The sequence below is a fragment of the Mytilus californianus genome, unplaced genomic scaffold (genome assembly GCF_021869535.1).
Source record: "Mytilus californianus isolate M0D057914Y unplaced genomic scaffold, xbMytCali1.0.p SCAF_2, whole genome shotgun sequence".
Taxonomy (NCBI): Eukaryota; Metazoa; Mollusca; class Bivalvia; order Mytilida; family Mytilidae; genus Mytilus; species Mytilus californianus.
In genome coordinates this window covers 104,927,127-104,946,455 of record NW_026262668.1, presented here as the reverse complement: position 1 = coordinate 104,946,455, position 19,329 = coordinate 104,927,127, and the positions used below count along the sequence as shown (strand labels likewise).

The window sequence follows — 19,329 nt, the reverse complement described above, 5'->3', positions numbered from 1 at the left end:
CTATGAGTGAATTAATATTAGTTCCAAAAAATGCCATCTTTAATGACTTGACAACAGTATGGTAACTATATCCCTTGTAGGTTTGGTTAGCTTTTGAAGTGAATGACGACATTTTTGTACTTTGTATAGAATATTACCATGATAGATGAGATGTGAAATACCTGAACTTATAATATCTCTGCACGTTGATTTATATTTACGAATGATGTCCCTGCAACGATGATAAATTCAATAAAAGTTTTGACAAGTTTGTGATATCCAAAACCCTGGTGTTATAATTTTTCTTTAAAAGAGTTTTTTTTGCTACATACAAGGGTAAATTGAACAAGTTGAAATATATAAACACAACATGATGGTGCCAAGAAAATGTCACCATCTAAGAATGGATAATTAAAAATAGGAAATGAAAAATCATTTCTTATATATAGATATCAAAATTCAATAGACCATTATTGAGGGAGAAGAGAATAAATAATCTCCAAGGAAATGAGATGTGCCAATGCTAAAAAAAAATAAATACCAAATAACATTGAATTAAAATTAATCGTTCCCTTCAAACTGACTTAATCAAAACTTTCAACATGTAAACTATTTCAATTGAATACACTGTCAGATTATTTTACATCTTTTTTTATAGAAACATTTGAAATTCAAAGATTTTGATAAGAATGTTGAGGGGAATCTTCAGATGTCATGGATGTGTAGCAAATTTTTTATGTGCCATTTATAATAATTGACTTACTGATTTCCAGAAAGAGGCATTAAAATTGCACTTTCTAAAAAAGAACAAAAAAACATAACTTTTATCAAAATTGGTGTTCATTCTTCATTGAGGAAATATACATTTCCTGTATTCAAATATACATATACAAATACCTAATGCTGAGATAATTCCAAATACTGTTAAATATCAATATAATGGGGAATATACAAATAAATTTATTGCAGAAAATGCTTAGGTAAGAGTTATGAAGTTGTGTTTATTGCTTCAACCAAATTACTGATAATTATAACTTTAAATAGACCTTAATTATTAACTTATATCAGATGATTATGACACTAATTTTACAGCTATTAAGTTCAAGATTTTGTGTATTCAGTTAGATGTGAAATAAATTGAATCCACAAATTCTTGACCTCAATACCAGTATGATTATCGACTGTCATGATATATTAATTTATCTTACCTCCTATACATTTCTAGGAATATGATTGGTTAAAAGCAACTGTGTGGAGACCATGTATATTCCATATTAGGTTAGTAGGCGGGGCTTATTTCAATACAGGGTTAGTAATGGTGTTACGTCCTTTTATTTAAACAACACGGTGTTGAGGGAAAATCTTAAAGGTTTCAACAGACGCAGAAATGGATGATGAAAGATTGAAATAAATTCTTTAAACACATTTAAAACTAACAAGTTGATATTGTTGGCATTTGTTTTTGTATAAACCAATGGAAGTAGGTTCTTAATACTAAAGGTATTGAAGACTTGATCACTTTGATATGCCACTAGTCTAAATACCACATAATAAGATAGTCGGTAAGATAAATTCATTACATAGTGTGCTAGTGACCTAATACGATATATATGGGGTCAGTAAATTCCATATGGAGATTCGAGCTGCGCTCTCACCCCATATGGAATTTACTGACCCCATATATATTGTACTAGGTCACTAGCACACTATGTAACTAATAATAACTGAGGTCAATTAATAGATATAAGAAGATGTGGTATGAGTGCCAATGAGACAACTCTCCATCCAAGTCAAAATTTATAAAAGTAAACCATTATAGGTCACAGTACGGTCTTCAACACGGAGCCTTGGCCCACACCGAACAGTAAGCCTGCATTTGAGTGGAGTTTAATCCAATTAATACTTACACCTCTTGAGTGTAATTGTATGAAAATCATGGCAACTGTCCATCATACTGTTATTGTATAAATATTCTCATTTGCCTAATGCAAGAATTGGATTGATAGCATTTCAAAATACACATCTTGAACCAAATCTTATTCAATATCTTACAGGAACTTAAGATACTGATAAAACACTTTCATTATTCTTACAACTGCTTAAATTTGATAAATCACATTTTCCACATTAATTAATAAATGGCAATTTAGTATAAATTTTGATTTACAAAGGAACTATATGCAAGTGTATATCTGAAATAAAGAAGATGTTCGCCCAATCTTTTCTTGATTTAAGGTCAAATAACATATTAAAAGTTGGCAGTTGATGGTGTAAAAAGTTTCTGCAAGTCACAGAAACATATAATTATTTTCATGACATGTCTTCGACTTAGAATTTTGCACCATCTCCAAATCCAGAGTGATCACATAGATCCAGCATGGCTGAATCAAAATTAACAGTTAGGGAGCACAGGAAACGATTGCATTAATTAATTCTGAATAGACAAATGCCTTTTATTTCACAGACACAATATTGCATAATTTTACTGCATAGATTGTACTGTTGACACATACAGACTTTCGTTCACATACTGCACATATATACATGTCATATTATAACACTTTCATATTCAGACTTTCTACAAGTAAACAGTAATACAAAAAAGTGCAAAAGTACATTAAAAATAAATATAATATTTTACATATATGTACACTAATACCAATACATTTTGCCTTTTTAAAAGCAGGTGCTATTATTATTGTGTATGAAGAATTGTACCTATTATTTTACATGACCTATAAAATGTCTTAGTCATTTTTAGCAATGTTTTGGTATGATTTTGACCTGAAGTGTAGTTATTTGTATGGAATTAATGACTGATATTAAACATGTTACACTTGAAAGAATTGAAAATAAAATATGATCACTTTTTTTTTTTTTCATACATCATTCAAATTCACTTAAATTACGTTTTCTTAACATTTGTGAAATATTTTACAGCAGTCTTAATACTGCAATTGTAACAGCAATTTGGTTCGGTAGTAAAATTTGTCAGCCAGACTTTTTTTCCTAGATAAACAAGTCCATGACCATTATCTTACTAGGAATGTTAGTCCCAGGACAAATTTCTCTAGGAAAATAAGTCTTTACCTAGTAAAATATGTCTGGAACTTATTTTCCTAGGAAAAATTGTCCTAAGACTTGTTTTTTTCTAGTAACCTTTATTATATTATAAAAATTATTGAAAATAAAAAAAAAACATTTTCTTAGTTAAGATTGGAAAGTTTCATTATTTTTTCCTATTAAGATAAAGGACATGGATGTTATAACCCAGGCATGTTAATGATATGGACATGATGTCCTAGGAAAATTAGTCTGGGGACATAATTTTTATTAAAATAATTATATTAATACACAACTCTAAAGCAATATTAAAACATAACATTCAAATTTACCTTTTAAAATAAAGGACATGGACGTTTCTACCTAGGAATATTAATGACATGGACATGATTTCCTAGGAAAATATGTCTGGGAACATGAATTTAATTGAAATATTAATGCAAAATCTTTAACAATATTAAAACATAAAAATTGATTTTCCATTGTTTACATGTAAATAATTTGTTTCATTAACATTTTCTTTTTAAAATAAAGGACATGGACATGATTTCCTAGGAAAATTAGTCTCGGGACATACATTTTGTTAACATATAAATTCACAACTCTTAAACTATATTGAATCATAACATTTGAATTTTTATTGTTTATGTGTAAATGATTTGATTCATTAATATTTTTCCTATAAAAAAGAGGACATGGACATTTTTACCTAGGAATATTAATGATATGGACTTGAATTCCTAGGAAAATTAGTCTGGGGACATAAATTACTAACATCGGACTAAATATACTAGTAAATTCTGTAACCATGGACTTTTTATACTAGTTATATGTGTCCACCCGGACATATTTTACCAGGACATATTTATCTCTTACACAATAAGCTCAAAATGTTGAAATGTTAGATATAAAGTAATCTATTTAAATATATATATATATCTATCAATTTATTGACATGCATCATGTGTAGATTTATCTCCATTTTGGTTTATTGCACTTTCACAAAATATCCATGTTTACCAATGAACATCCTTGTCATATAAATATAATATATACATCACAGGTTGTACACAACCACACATCAAATCATATGTATCTGGACTGATGCTTTGTTTAAAGGTTTAAGTTCATGATTTAGCTTTGAAGACATATAAAATTTACAATCGTTAAGTTTGAGAAAACATGAGATTTTTCTTCAATCCACAGTCAATAGATCAATGAATTTTATAGACACTTAAATAGTGAAATAGTAAAAATTCAACATGACCAGTAAAGTTTCCAATTTGTCATTCACTCTTGGGCATTGGAATTTTATTGCCGTTTTAAATACCAATGAGATATACATTGACCTAATATTATATTATTTTTATACTGCAGCTAAAAATGGCGTTAATTATAGTTTTAAAAAATGTTATAACAATTTTTCACTCCTAAACGAACCCAAAATTGTGAAGAAAAGTGATGCGACATGAAATCAACATTGCATGACATATCACATCGTTACTATATTTGGCAGATAAAGACAACAGGAAGTTTTTCACTCCTAAACGAACCCAAAATTGTGAAGAAAAGTGATGCGACATGAAATCAACATTGCAAAATATATATATATCTATCAATTTATATCAACCATAGAAAGAAATACATCTGCTATTGACATGCATCATGTGTAGATTTATCTCCATTTTGGTTTATTGCACTTTCACAAAATATCCATGTTTACCAATGGACATCCTTGTCATATAAATATAATATATACATCACAGGTTGTACACAACCACACATCAAATCATATGTATCTGGACTGATGCTTTGTTTAAAGGTTTAAGTTCATGATTTAGCTTTGAAGACATATAAAATTTGCAATCGTTATATTGTTGATGAGTGATGAATCTGAAAATGCATCACACAGTAAAAATCAGGAAGCTTCTGCATATCACTTCGTTACTATATTTGGCAGATAAAGACAACAGGAAGTGTTCTAGCTGCAGCATAAAACGGAATAATCAGGTTGACAATAATCTGTATATAATTAATTCATACAAGATTTAGAAAAAATGAAGAAAAGAAATAACTCTCTCACTTAGCTATCAGTGAAAGATAAATGTTCATGTCTACCTTTTTCCTAGGAAATATACAATAATGGATAAATGAATAATGAAAAAAATACAATGAAATATAATACTTTAGAAATGGCACAAAGATAAAACTGAAAACCTTTCTCTGTTATATGAGAAACGTATTATTCTCTTACTTCAGCAAAACTAAGTATTCAATCTCAGATGACATACCATAAGATTTTTCAATGTCTAGCTCAATTCTGAACACATTATTTCTTTCATTTATGTATAGACATTGTGTTATATAACACACAGTAAAGTTAACAGCTGTCAAAAAGCTATTTAATACAATTAAAACAAATGAAAACACAACAATAATACAATTGTCAACCTTATTAAATATCACAAATAAACTTGAACAACATGTACACACAATAATATATCACAAATAGGCACTATCAAATATAACTTGTAATTACATTACAGTTTCTTCTATTTCCTCTAAATATGTCTTCTAATATTAGCAAGTTCATCTGTGAGCAATTGCTCTCTAACAATACAAGCATTCCGTAAAGAGGAAGTTGATCAGTGATGAATGTGAAAAGCTATCACACAGTAAAGCCTGCTCACATGAAGCTTAATACCAAGTTTCAAGAAGCTCTGGTTTGTAGTTCCTGTCAAAAATGCAACCAAAATTTCATACACGGCCATTATGTTACAGATTATCTTGGTATTATGTAAACAGGAATCTGATGAGCTATGAATCTTTAAATGCATCACAAAGTAAGTCATGCTCAAAAGAAGTTTGATATAAAAAATCAGGAAGCTTCTGATAAAAATGTGAATAAACTTTCATTGTACATGGCCATTATGTTTAAGGATACTTATTCAGCAAGCAGAAGTTGATGAGTGATGAATCTGAAAATGCATCAAACAGTAAAGCATGCTCACAAGAAGCTTGATATAAAAAATCAGAAAGATCTTATTTTCAGATTCCTAAAAGGTTTGGGGGATGGACGGACAGACAGAAAAACAGACACTGACCGATGGACATTAACAACGCCCTCCATTCGGAGAGGGGGAATAACAATAATAATATAAGTTTATTCTGCATCTTAAGTCGAAAAGGGACTAAAAACTTATCTGAAACTTCCTGTAATTTATTTTACTACACTGTCAAAGGTCAATAATTAGAAATCTCAAAATCATATCTGAATATTTCCTTGGCATATAAAATCACATAGAACTCATATTAATTTTTTTGTTCTTTGCATAAATGTCCCTAATCAATTTCATCCTTTAAAAGCATTTGTTTAACCATTTGTACATAAAAATAACCAGTATTCTTTTCAGTTAAGTTCCATAAATCTTTTCAATTACTATTTTCTTGTTTTCATGAAATACTAAGTGTAAAATTCAATGTGAATTCCAATTACACTAAAATATTTTGGTAAGAGGAAAATTCAAAATGTGACGCATATGTTTACATTACTCATCATTCATGTATTACATACCAAAATATTTTTTTTAGAAAAAAAAGTCATTCTTTACAAAAACAAATTTGCTGCATAAAAAATTGATGAGTAAAGTATATAACAATCATGACACTTTGATGTACCAGTATAATTCCCTTAAATCTACAAAAAAGACTTTGATTATCTATAATGCATATATTTATATAAAAACATTGTTGATAACAAATGACAAAAAAATGTTAACTACCATAATATTGTTTTATGTAATAAACATATAAATATTTGCAATACAAGAAAAAAACCAAAGATTTATGGTCTTTTTCAAATAATCTTAGTAGAATTTTTCAGATAAAAGACATAATGATAAAAGTGTACAACATCTTATGTGAAAGACTATGGAGATGATGAACCAATGTAATCTTATTTCAAATATGTATAAAACTGTGTATAATGCATAGACTGTGCAACAAACATATTGCTAAATACTTCAATAATCGTATATAGCTTTAAATCTCAGCAGAGGCATTACAGCTTTCTTAACAGATCAAAATAGATCTTCGTACAAAATTGATAAAACTGGTATTCAAAATGAAAAATAACATTTCTGGATATCAGTAACTTTACATAGTCATGAACAATACAACTTGAATAAATTAACTTCTGTTCAGAATTTGTTTTAAAGTGTGTACTAATTATTCATCTGTATTATTTAAACTATAAATTCAATTCTTAATACAAAAGAAGAATAATAACTTATTAATGAGCTAAAAAAAGCTTGTTCATGTTAAAAATTAAAATACATATAAATTCTACAATTATGAAATATTTAGTAAAAATGTTGAGGAATGACACAATGGAAGTAATGATGACATTTGATGACATGGTTATTCATAAGGTCTTGACATAAGGTCATTTCCATATCCTGAAGGATTTCCATACATTTGTTGATTGCCATAGTTTGCTTGACTTCCATTTTTATATACCAATGGTTTTTGAGAAGCTGATGCAGCATCTTCTGGTCTCTTTCTTCGAAAAAATCCACACTGAAAATAAAGAAGATATGCTTGATTTGTTTTTTGAAATAATATTGTCAATAACAAATATATATGTCTTTTGGTTTTTTTTTTGTCATTTGGTTGCTGTTTCATTGATGGTTACCACACATCTCCATTTATTCAACTGAATTTTCTATAAGTCCTACATTTGGTACAACAACACTGTAACTGAAAATACTTGTTACAAGAATGTATGCTATGTCACACTTAACAAACTCCACTGGTTATTCAAAGTATCAGACAACAAGAAAAAGGTGTTTGACTGATCTGGAAAATGCTGCTACTTTACCACCTATCATTAATAAGCTGCTGACTAAATACACAGTCATTCTACTCAGCAGAACTTGAGAAAGGTGTAATGAAAAATTTTAAGATCATATAACATCAAAGTATCAGCAAACAGGAAGTGGGTGTTTGATAGTTCCGAAAATTGCTCACACGTTACAACTCATACTGCCTACCAAAAATAACATCATTCTGTGAAGTAATACCTGAGATAAGTGTGACAGAAATAATAATTGAAGTAATGGACAGACGGACGAATGGACACAGATGAACAAGGTGAATGCAATATAGTCCCCACGAGTAAGGTATAAATAACCAGGAAAAGGCATTAATTTTCTAAGATAAAAACAGAAAGTTTGTTATCAAAGCATCATAGAATCTGTATTAAACTCAAGTGTCAATTATTTTAAATACAGTAGACTCCGGCAAATCGGATACCCAAAATGTCAGCTAAAAATATCCCATTACCCGATATATTCAATTAGACGATAAATGTATATTCATTGAATATTCTCCAATAATGGGTAGACCTAATCCTGAGATGTTACTAGCCCTGACCACTGCTATATATGAAAGGGCTGGAGTGATTTTTATCAGTTACGTCACCACAATGTTTGTGTAAAAAATTAACAGCTGGTTATGTAATGCTCATATTTGTTTTCAGTTTTTAAATCCTATATTTATCAAAATAAATCAAATGTCCTGAAATATTTATGTGAATAAATATTTACAATCCATAGTTTGTGTCTTTATTTGTTTTGTAAACGAATTTTAAAATATCCATTATTTACATTATCACAGGTAAGCTAATTGTGCTATAAATAGATCAAAGTATGTTCTGTGTAGTCTCTAAACTAAAATCGTATTTGTTATATATTATATTTCTTCAAATAATCAAATTTAAATTTATGAAGATAATCATGATTGATAAAATATTATTGCATCAAGTTTAAGTTTTCTGAAGACTGTTTATGTTTAGGTCATGGTCTGGAGGCTTCTTCACATTTTGTAAACAAAACAAAATGGCATCCACATGTCATGTGGTCATGTTCATGTAACAAAATTATATCTGACAATAGTCAGATTGCTCTTGTCAAAAGGGATTTATATGTATATTGCAATAAATTATTCAGAAGGACGTACATTCAATTTCAATCATATTTCTAATTCTGTGAGCATGTAGAGTGTTATCAAAATTCTCCCAACGTACTGCTCTTCTATATTTGATAAATAAATTCAAACCATTTGAATTTAAAGGGCATCTAATTCACATAACAAAGGAAGACAACGAATAAGACAACAATTTATTAAGAAATAATTCCTTTTTATTTAGTAAAAACTAAATTTTCTTGTCTGCAAGATTGTAATTTCGTAACTTCCGGGTCCATTTCCAGTCAGAAAAACATTGAAAATATCCGATTGTGCATGGTTTTGAACAAAATTTCCTGAATATTCTTATCCTATTTGTCAATATATTCTTATATCCGATATTCGATTACATGATAAAATTAATATTAAACATATAGGGAAGGGTTTGGTGTTTTGAAATAATATTACAATAGCCGATATATTCGTTTAGCTGATATCCGATTAGGTGGAGTCTACTGTACAGTAAACCCTACTTTTCATTGCAATTTGCCCACAGAAAATTCTAAAGACTGTCATATTTATTTGTTGAAGGGCAGTACTACATAGTGGGGTAACTATCTGAATTTGATAATAAGCATCTGCAACTAAAAGTTTAATGAGAAGTTCGGTTAGAAAGTAAAAACTATAATCATATTAGAATCAACACTATCAAATCCAAATATCATGGAGATTCCTATCCTAAATAAAAATTATCAAATGTTAAATCATAATTGGTTGCTGTTGGCTTAACCTTCAGTGGCAAATATTTCATGCATATTCAGAATTAAAACTGGATACAATATGAAAGAAAATAATAAATTGTCTCCCCTACTTACCCACCACAGAAGAAGTATTAATAGCAATAATAATAATAATCCACCGGCTATGGCAACTCCTATAATCCATGGTTCTACACTCTTAGGGACTGGAACTAATTTGCCTGCATTTACATATGTCAAAACCTTTAATAGAAAATAAAACATGTTTGTCTTTAAAATATGCTTTCTATTGAAGACAATTACACCACAAATTCTCAAGGTGGCTGATTCTTAACAAAACTAAATTCAACACCAGCACATCTTTACATTTCTTGGTCAACAACCTTTATTCTTTGGTTCTCCATGTGCTGGTTTCCTGATGTTAAGTTATTATTGTTGAATTTATTCATAACTTGCCAAGACTTGAGATGTTCAGAGCTTTCTATAAAATGTGAGTGTCTACTCAACTCTGATCATTATACTTTAGATACTTATTTTTTATATCATTGCTGTTAAGCTGCTGTCTTATCATCCTGCTTCACTCCATGCTTTGATACAGGTATAATGTTTCTATTGATTTACTTACCTCTTGTTTTATAACTCTAAATGTTTCTGATGTAGTAGGTAAATCGTATGGCATCTCTTTCACCTGGGCCACTGCTTGTGACACCAATAGAAACGGTTCTTTACTCAATCCCCTCTGTAACAAGAATGGATATAAGTGGCCAATAGATAAACAAACTGTGAATTTAGATGGCATTAATACAATTCCAAGCTTGCCAGCATAGTAATGGGAGATAGCACAGTATACAAATTTATCATGTAACCTTATACCTGTATGCTCATATTATCATATAACTCTTCGTTTGGTTGTAGCGGAGTGCATTGTAGACATAAAACATTAATTTCTACCATTTACAGACAAAAGTGTTTACATTTTTTACCCACTGGTCAATTCAATTTGAATTTTATCTTCAGCTATCCAAAAAAATGATTTGTTTTGTTTGGAAGAAGGAGTCAGCTCCAGGAGTCTTTACTATAAAACCAGAGTATGCCTATGGCAAGTTTGGTTTCAACTCCTGATGTTTTTTTAAGTAATTGATGAAATTAAGACAGGATTTGCCTGTGAAAATGGGTTTATACAAGAATGGTTTGGGTAATCTATTTTGAACAGCAGTTTAGTATGACCATATTTTTTCTTTCATCAAATGAACATAATCTGTATTAGTTATGTACCTTTACTAGTGTATCCGTCCATATTCTAGCAGTAACTTTAATGAGTGCAGTCTGTCTTTCTTTCATGTACCTCAGGTTACATACAATCCTTGTACACCACTGTCTTGTACATGTCTAAAAAAAATTATTGTCATTTAATATTGCAACTATTATGTAACTTTTAATTTTTTATCACTGATATATATATATGTGTACATTGAAGTTACCAACTCTTGACTCTCATTTGAATTGTATTCCAATTCAGAAAAGAAGGTAACCTACTTAAAGTAAGCAAGAACAAAATATACCACAATATAAGTGCTGTACATATTTTCTTTCGTATTCTTTTAGACCGTAAATGTTCCGTACTACAATGTATTAAGGTAGAAAATACAAATTTCGTCCAAAATAAATTCTCATTTTTGCTAAAATCACTTAGCCAGAGTCACTGTGGCTGTCTTGTATGCCTTACTGGTATTGGTATCTATAGTGAAATTAAATTAAAAATCACAGTCATAAAACTTAAATACTCAGAGTACATAGTTATGCTTAAAACACCAAATCCAGTATTTAATTGGCTGAATTCAGTGTCTGAGTACGGTAATAGTACTTAAAATTTTTATGACTGCAGCCCTGAGATGAGATGTAGCCTAGAAACATTTTTGAGTTTGAAAGATCATTGATAATCTGTTCATCTCTGTTTTCCTAGGAAACGTTAATGACGTAGGCTTATGACATCATCCTTTTCTCTCTCTACTCATTCTAAGTCAAGTAGCTTGATATGAAAAATTGTCACAAAAAAAGATCAAAGCAAAATTGAAGAAAATAGTGATGAATAATATTTATCTTACAAAGTAAAATGTTATATTTATATACTAGCTTTGTAAGCTGTTAGGTCATCACAAATAACATAGCAAATCAGCATCTCTGATTTTTCTATTATTCATCAATATTAAAGTCCTTACAATTCTTCTAGTGTTATCATCCTTTGTCGCTCTTTTTGTCCTATAAGCCCCAGAGTTTTCATCTTCTCTTCCCTTTATCAAAAGCTGAAATATAATCAATAACATTTGTGTTGCATATTGTACAGAACGCCTCAGTCATCTTTCCTTTTCAAAAAGATTTGACTTTACTTTTTATTTTTTAAATAGGTAAGTCAGATGTCTACAACATTACAAAACCTTTTTCATTTTGTTTGCATAATTATATTTTTGGCATTCTGTAAGGATACTGAAAACAGCAGAAAAAAAGACAATGTGCACTAGATAAATGACTGTTGCATCTAAAGAATAATATGGGTTATGTTCTTCTCGTATATTTCATGATGGTATGATACTAAACCCCTAACAAGAGGGATGATTTTCATATGATGAAGACATAATCTATCAATCAGTTTAATTGAGGTCTGGAGCATGCATTTCAGTAGCTGCTAGTAGTCCTTTGTTAATTTATTTATCATTGTCCTTTTGCTTAGTTTCTTCTGTTCACTACTCTAACATCGAACTTGGACTTCTTATAAACTGAATTTTACTATGCATATTGCTATGTGTTTGTTTTTTCTACATTGGCTAGAGGTATAGGGGAGGGTTGAGATCTCACAAAACATGTTTAACCCCGCCCCATTTTTGCAGGAGCCTCTGGCCTTTGTTAGTCTTTTATGGTTATTTTAATTTTGGTTCATTTATATGTTAGTTTATTGTGACGTCCATTTTCACTGAACTAAATCACATTTTTGTTTAGGGGCCAGCTGAAGCCCATCTCGCTGTGTTCAAGACCCATTGGTGGCCTTGTGCTGTTTTCTGCTCTTTGGTTGGGTAGTTGTGTCTTTGACACATTCCCTGTTTCCATTCTCAATTTTATCATAACTGAGATTCAAATTCATTTTTAAATGAGTATGTGTGATGCAGTCCTATTCAGCCTAAGATAATACAATAATCATTAATAAAATAAATTTGGCATGATGGTATAATTGTTCCATATGCATTTGATTAAAATTGTATTATAATATTTCAGAAGTCTGCGTTTACAATATAGCAAAAGAATAGAAATAAAAGGTTTTCAATGTAGGTACTGAAGTACTATACATATCATAATATTCCTAGGGGTATTTTTTATTCGTTTTAGTTTGTACTGAAGTGTTACTCTTGTAAACAAGACTATAAAATTTGAATACATACTACAGAGTTCAATCATATTAAAAATACAGATCCTGTGTTCAAGCTTTGCTTACAAGGATCTGACAACACTTCGTTTTACTTTCTGTTCTGGTAATTATTACATCAAATAAAATTTCAGCTTTCAAATTTTTGAAGGTGTTAATTAATCTGACAAAACCAGAGACACCTGAAAGGTCTTTAAAATAAAAAGTAGAATGTAGCTTTTTAATATCCTTGTTAGCAAAGCTAGAACTTGGGATCTGTATTTTAATCAGATTGTATAGAGTTATACTTACTGTACTGTTAGCAGGTGTATAAATTTCTTCAGTACATACTCCCTCTGTTTCACTGACTGTTGGAACAGTGGTAAGATAAAGAAGGTTATTTCCTAAATCATCAAAACTAGGCCAGTAAATATGTACCAAGGACCCCTTAATGTCACTGTAACCTAAATTTGTCAACTGAAAATGGAATAAAATAATCTTTTATAATACACATAAGTATGTTATGGTACATTCTAAAATTTCACTTGAAAATTAATTTCCTTCAGATGAATTTTTTCAGCAATTTTGCATTTCTTTATGTACTTGATAAATTCTTATTTTCTAAACCTCATTTGATGAAACATCACAGATTTTTACGTGAAATATATTATGATTTATTTATTTATAAAGCTGTATCAACAAGAATGCACATGTTGTTTTGCTAAGCATACCCCCACTCCTAATTCAGAGTATCAGAAAACAGCCCGACAGATACAAAAAGCACTCAAACATTTCACACTGCAAGCTGTTGACCAAATACGAACCATTCTGTTCAGTAGAACTGATGAAGAACAAATTTTTGTTTAGTTCATTCAACAAATTGAAAAATTCAAAGTATTGGCTAACTTGAAGTTAGTCCTTTAATATAACCAGTGTGACAATAATGTAATGTTTGTTGGACAACAGATGGACAGACAAGGTGAATACAATATAGCTCCTACTTTTAAAGTGGAGGTATAAAAAGTGTTCATTTAAACAAACTAATGGAATCACTTGTGTCCTTAAATTCAGTTTTAATAAGAATTGCCATAATTCTCTTCAACACCACAACTATACCAATATTCAGCTGAATGTCTTAAAATTCGGACAAAACTCATCCACCAGCAATATACAACTTAAATTTGTTATCTATAATTAGTAATTAATCTGTCAATGTTATTCAAAACTTGTTTGTAACTTTTACTTATGCAACTAGATTAAAGAAATCAGTCAAATCTTCAGGTCCAAAAAAAACTGTCCTGGAAAGTTTTGTATTTCAGAAGGACAGTATGACAGGCAAACCATAAACTATATTCAGTATGGGAAAACATGGGTTTTCTATAACTTTTAATTGGATTTTGGTCTACCTTTCAGTACAGATGAGTACTCCTAGATATGTACTATGTGTTTCAAATGTTACAATAATATCTGTATTTGTGCTGAGTACCAATTTGATGAGTCAAGCCCTTTTTCATCTGATTTTAACAGTTCTTTCTTCTGTCGTATTGTTACAAGGTGAAGGGGTGGTTTGAGCTCTCACAAACATATTAACCACACCACATTCTTTATGTGCCTGTCGACTACTGTAATCCAGTGGTTGTTGTTGGTTGATGTTTTTGCTTTCCCGTTCATTATTGTAGCAAAAAATCAGGCCTCAATTTTTTTCTTTTGAATAGTTTCACATTTTGCCATACTGGGGCTTTTTATAGCTTACTACATGTATATGGTATGGTTTTGCTAATTGTTGAAGGCCATTAAGTGATCTGTAGTTGTTCCTATCTTTATCCTTTTGTCTAAATGGCAATTATACCCCCCTTTTTTTATAAAAAATTCAATAACTCTAAAATAAAATTTTGAATCATCACCAAAAAGTATACAGATCTTTAGATTAGTATAATTAAGAAGTGTGTAAAGTTTTAAGCAATAATCATAAATTGTTTTTGAGATATGTCGCGACATGTGAAAACCCCCCCTTATTTTACAAAAAAATCAAAAACTCTAAAATAAAATTTTGAATCATCACCAAAAAGTATACAGATCTTAAGATTAATATAACTAAGAAGTGTGTAAAGTTTTAAGCAATAATCATAAATCCTTTTTTAGATACAGCGTGACATGTGAAAAAAAACACCCCCCTGTTTTAGTTACAAAGTCCCGTAACTCAAAAAGTTTTAATCTTATTTTCACCAAAAAGTATTCAGAGCGTTTGACCATCATAAGAAACAACTATGTTAAGTTTCATGAAATTTGGATAAGTCGTTCTCAAGTTATGGTGCGACATGTGGACGCCAGACAGACGGACAGACGGATAGACAGACAGACAGACGGACACTGGATATTTGTATACCATAATACGTCCCCAGAGATGTCTTTAATATTGAGCCTAACTTAAAAAAGATAGACTAATGCAGATCATATTACTTACTTTATATTCATGGACCACAGTAGGACCAAACCCAGTGTCTTTATACTTCTCCACCAAAACATCATTGTAAACCACTTGTTCTTTATCATTTCCTGTCTCTCTATATTAACAAACAAAGCATTCTTTATAAAAAAACAAATCGATATATATGTGAAATATCTAGAGACACAACATTCATTTACAATTTTAGAAGAGACAGCATATTCAAGTTAAACCATTTTTGTTGTGAATTGTGAAGAGAAATGTAAATATCATGGGCATATACAATAGAAGAAAGTACTTTTCTAACCACCAAACTTGATATCAATCAATCATCTGAGATAAAAAAAAATCATAAAAGAACAGAGTTCCAATGTCCCTCGTGTTGCACATATTTTATCTATTCAGGGGCAGTAACTAAAAAAAAAAACACTTTTTTTTGTTGTTCTTTAAAACAATTTATAAATAAAAAACGTGCGCGGGGGACAAAAAAGTTTTTATTATTGTATATTAAATATTTCAAACAGACCTTCAAGGGCATTACTAATAGTATACTATAAGTTTTATAAAAAATTGTGCCTGTGAGAGCGCTAAGGAGGCCATTTTCAATAAATTTAATATTTCCAAGGGTCATAACTCTTTTAAAAAAAGTCGATTGTCCACCATTATAGAACTTGTCTGAGATATTGCTGATATTAACCTTAGTATAAGTTTTATAAAAATCTGGCAAGAATTGTACCCATGAGAGAGCTAATGAGACCATTTTCCATAAATTTAATATTTCCAAGGGTCATAACTCTTTTAAAAAAAGTCGATCGTCCACCATTATATAACTTGTCTGAGATATTATAAATTCAGAAATTATTGCATACATTTATTTTTGCATTTTTGAAGAATGAACAAAAATACGAGATTAATTATTGCGATTTCAGGAATAATTGCATGCAGATATATGTATCAGATATCAGAATGCGAATTCTTATTATTGCTATACTGACCCAGTCACATATTCGCAATAACCTCGCTATAATTTCGGAATTTACATGTTGATTTAAGCACATTCATGAATTCATGTGTTGTTCTGTCACTCACTGAATATTTTTCTACATTAGAATTATTGGATTAGTTATTCTATAAATTTAAATGCAGATAGCAAGTACTATACATAACTTACCCAGTCAAATTAAGGTTAGAGGATTGTTGGAGGAGTATAACTTACCCAGTCATAGTTAGGTTAGCAGACTGTTGTAGGAGTATAACTTACCCAGTCATAGTCAGGTTAGCAGATTGTTGTAGGAGTTTTTACTAACCCAGTCATAGTTAGATTAGCAGACTGTTGAAGAGAGCATAACTTACCCAGTCATAGTTAGGTTAGCAGACTGTTGTAGAAGTTAAACTTACCCAGTCATACTTAGGTTAGCAGACTCCTGTAGGAGTTTAACTTACCCAATCTTAGTTAGGTTAGCAGACTTCTGTAGGAGTTTAACTTACCCAAATCATAGTTAGGTTAGCAGACTGTTGTAGGGAGTATAACTTATCCAATCATAGTTAGGTTAGCAGACTGTTGTAGGGAGTATAACTTACCCAATCATAGTTAGGTTAGCAGACTGTTGTAGGAGTATATTAATGTCAAACTGATTGTCTGTCAGGTTCAATTTATTCTCTGGATTAGTACTACAAAAAAAGGTGTATATTTCTGAAGGCTAAATCGTCAATGAAGTCAGGTGAATAACTCCCTGATTTAATTTACTTGAACTTAAGTTAATATACCACAGAAGAAAATAGAATATTTTATAATCTTATATTTCTACAGAGTGTATTTAAATGTGTGCATACATTACTCCCATAGCAAAATAGACTATTTTCATATTACTGATTTTTTCTACAAGTTACCTACTCTGTACTTATTGATCGTCACAGGTTTCTGGTGCAATGATTGTTCTATTCTTTAAAACATGACAGTTGAGACAAATCTTACTTGCATTTTATAACATTTCAGATCCTGAACCAAACTATTGCTTCACACTATTATAAATTTGAGTTTACTTTATATGTTTTTACAACCACTTCCGTTCATAGTTGTGTATTTGCAAAAATATCACATGTATTCATCATGTTCATTGGTTTTGTCAAAATAGATTTTTATTCCTGACCAATTTGAAAAAGGTTATTAATTCGACATTTAATCATGAAAACTATGAGTAAATACATCGTATTTTTGATTTTTCCCTGAACTCTAACCCAGCTCCACCAAAAAAAGAAAAAAATATCTGCCTATTTGATGATAATCTACACAATTGTGTCTAGATTTGACAAAGTACATGCTATCCTAAAATTAATCCCAAAATCATTAAGATGAAGCAATGAAATAGGAGGTTCAAAAGTGCAGCATGTGAGTAAGATTCTGTGAATGTTTTACATAATTCTATTAAGTGGTTCAGGAGCAGTTGCAGATACAAAAGTTGGACAGAAGATCCAGAGTGGCAAAATAATGGATGGACTCCTCTATCACTATATACATCTCACTTTAGTAAGCAGGGGGTATTATTATAAAAGCTGTAAGTCATTAAAAATTATTATCAAACGTATGTATGCTTAGTATTAGAATACAACAGATTCTTTGTTGTGTCTTTTCTGGTATAGATATTGTTGTCAAAACAGCATAATAAGGTTTTTTTTCTTTTTCTTACTAAACACATATGACATATAGCACTATGTTTTATGACCATAATGTGATAATTCCTTACAACTTGACAGTTATAAAATAAATAGTTACCTATTTATTCTGAAAGAAAACACTAAATCTTTAGATTGACCATCTACTTTGGTTGGGTAAACCCTCATTGTAAAGTTAGTCTGAAACATAGAAAATATTTATCAGAGTTTAAACAAACATAACCAATCATCTATGTCATAAAATTGTTTTTTTAATGTTGATAAATCAACCAGTAACTTAAATACTTTTTTTTTACTTGAAAATCCAAAGTACAAAATATTTCATGAATATTGATTCCAGGCATCACATGAGGATTGAAATCATATATTGCTAACTAAAATTTATGAACAAAAAAATGAGACACCTATGAATATAACTGCAATTTAATTCTAATTAAAATAAATATAATTTTTAATATTTATTTCTAGTCAACTTAAACAGCAGTCCCTTTTCATGAGGCCATCATCTCAGAAAAGAGAATGGGGTCTTATGATACAATTAGTCTTTGAAGGTGGGTCAAATTACTTTAAAAAATATTTCTCATGAACAATAAGAGAGGCCATAAAATATGACTTTTTGACAGAAATATCATCTGGAACTTCTGATTTTCAAATGCTATACTAAAACAAGAAATGAATGTAACAGGATGCTGTTACGAAGTCTCCCAAACGAAGCTCCCATAATTCGAAATTCCCAGGGTCGCCTGACATTGGGCAACTTCCAGTGAAAATTGGTTTGGTCCAGTAAAGTTATATGCATTAGTGATGCCTGGGGACTAACCTTGTATATCATTCAAATCATCTTGGCATGACAAACCAGAATATATATGGTTTAGGGGTGGGGATCTCGACCATTTACAAGATACTAGAACATTGGGGGTGGGGAGGAACCCCTTGGGACTGGCCCTATACGTCATTCAAATGTTCATTACATGACGAACAGGAATATATATGGTTTAGGGGTGGGGATCTCAACCATTTACAAGATATTAGAACATTGGGGGTGGGGGGGG

At 30.4% G+C, this 19,329-nt stretch overlaps 1 protein-coding gene across 2 annotated transcripts in view; it reads right to left on the bottom strand.

Moving 5' to 3' along the window:
- Positions 1-3,990: 3,990 nt before the first annotated feature.
- LOC127730675 (integrin alpha-8-like) overlaps positions 3,991-19,329 on the bottom strand; it is a 99,201-nt gene continuing 83,862 nt past the window's right edge. For both annotated transcript variants that reach the window (XM_052239187.1, XM_052239188.1), the window contains exons 23-31: positions 18,378-18,457; positions 17,186-17,275; positions 15,623-15,722; positions 13,471-13,635; positions 11,984-12,067; positions 11,040-11,153; positions 10,390-10,503; positions 9,882-10,007; positions 3,991-7,620 (exon numbers count right to left, since the gene is read on the bottom strand). In XM_052239187.1, the coding sequence (XP_052095147.1) occupies positions 7,462-7,620; positions 9,882-10,007; positions 10,390-10,503; positions 11,040-11,153; positions 11,984-12,067; positions 13,471-13,635; positions 15,623-15,722; positions 17,186-17,275; positions 18,378-18,457 (1,032 nt within the window). In that variant the 3' untranslated portion in view covers positions 3,991-7,461. The remainder of the gene's footprint in view (positions 7,621-9,881; positions 10,008-10,389; positions 10,504-11,039; positions 11,154-11,983; positions 12,068-13,470; positions 13,636-15,622; positions 15,723-17,185; positions 17,276-18,377; positions 18,458-19,329) is intronic.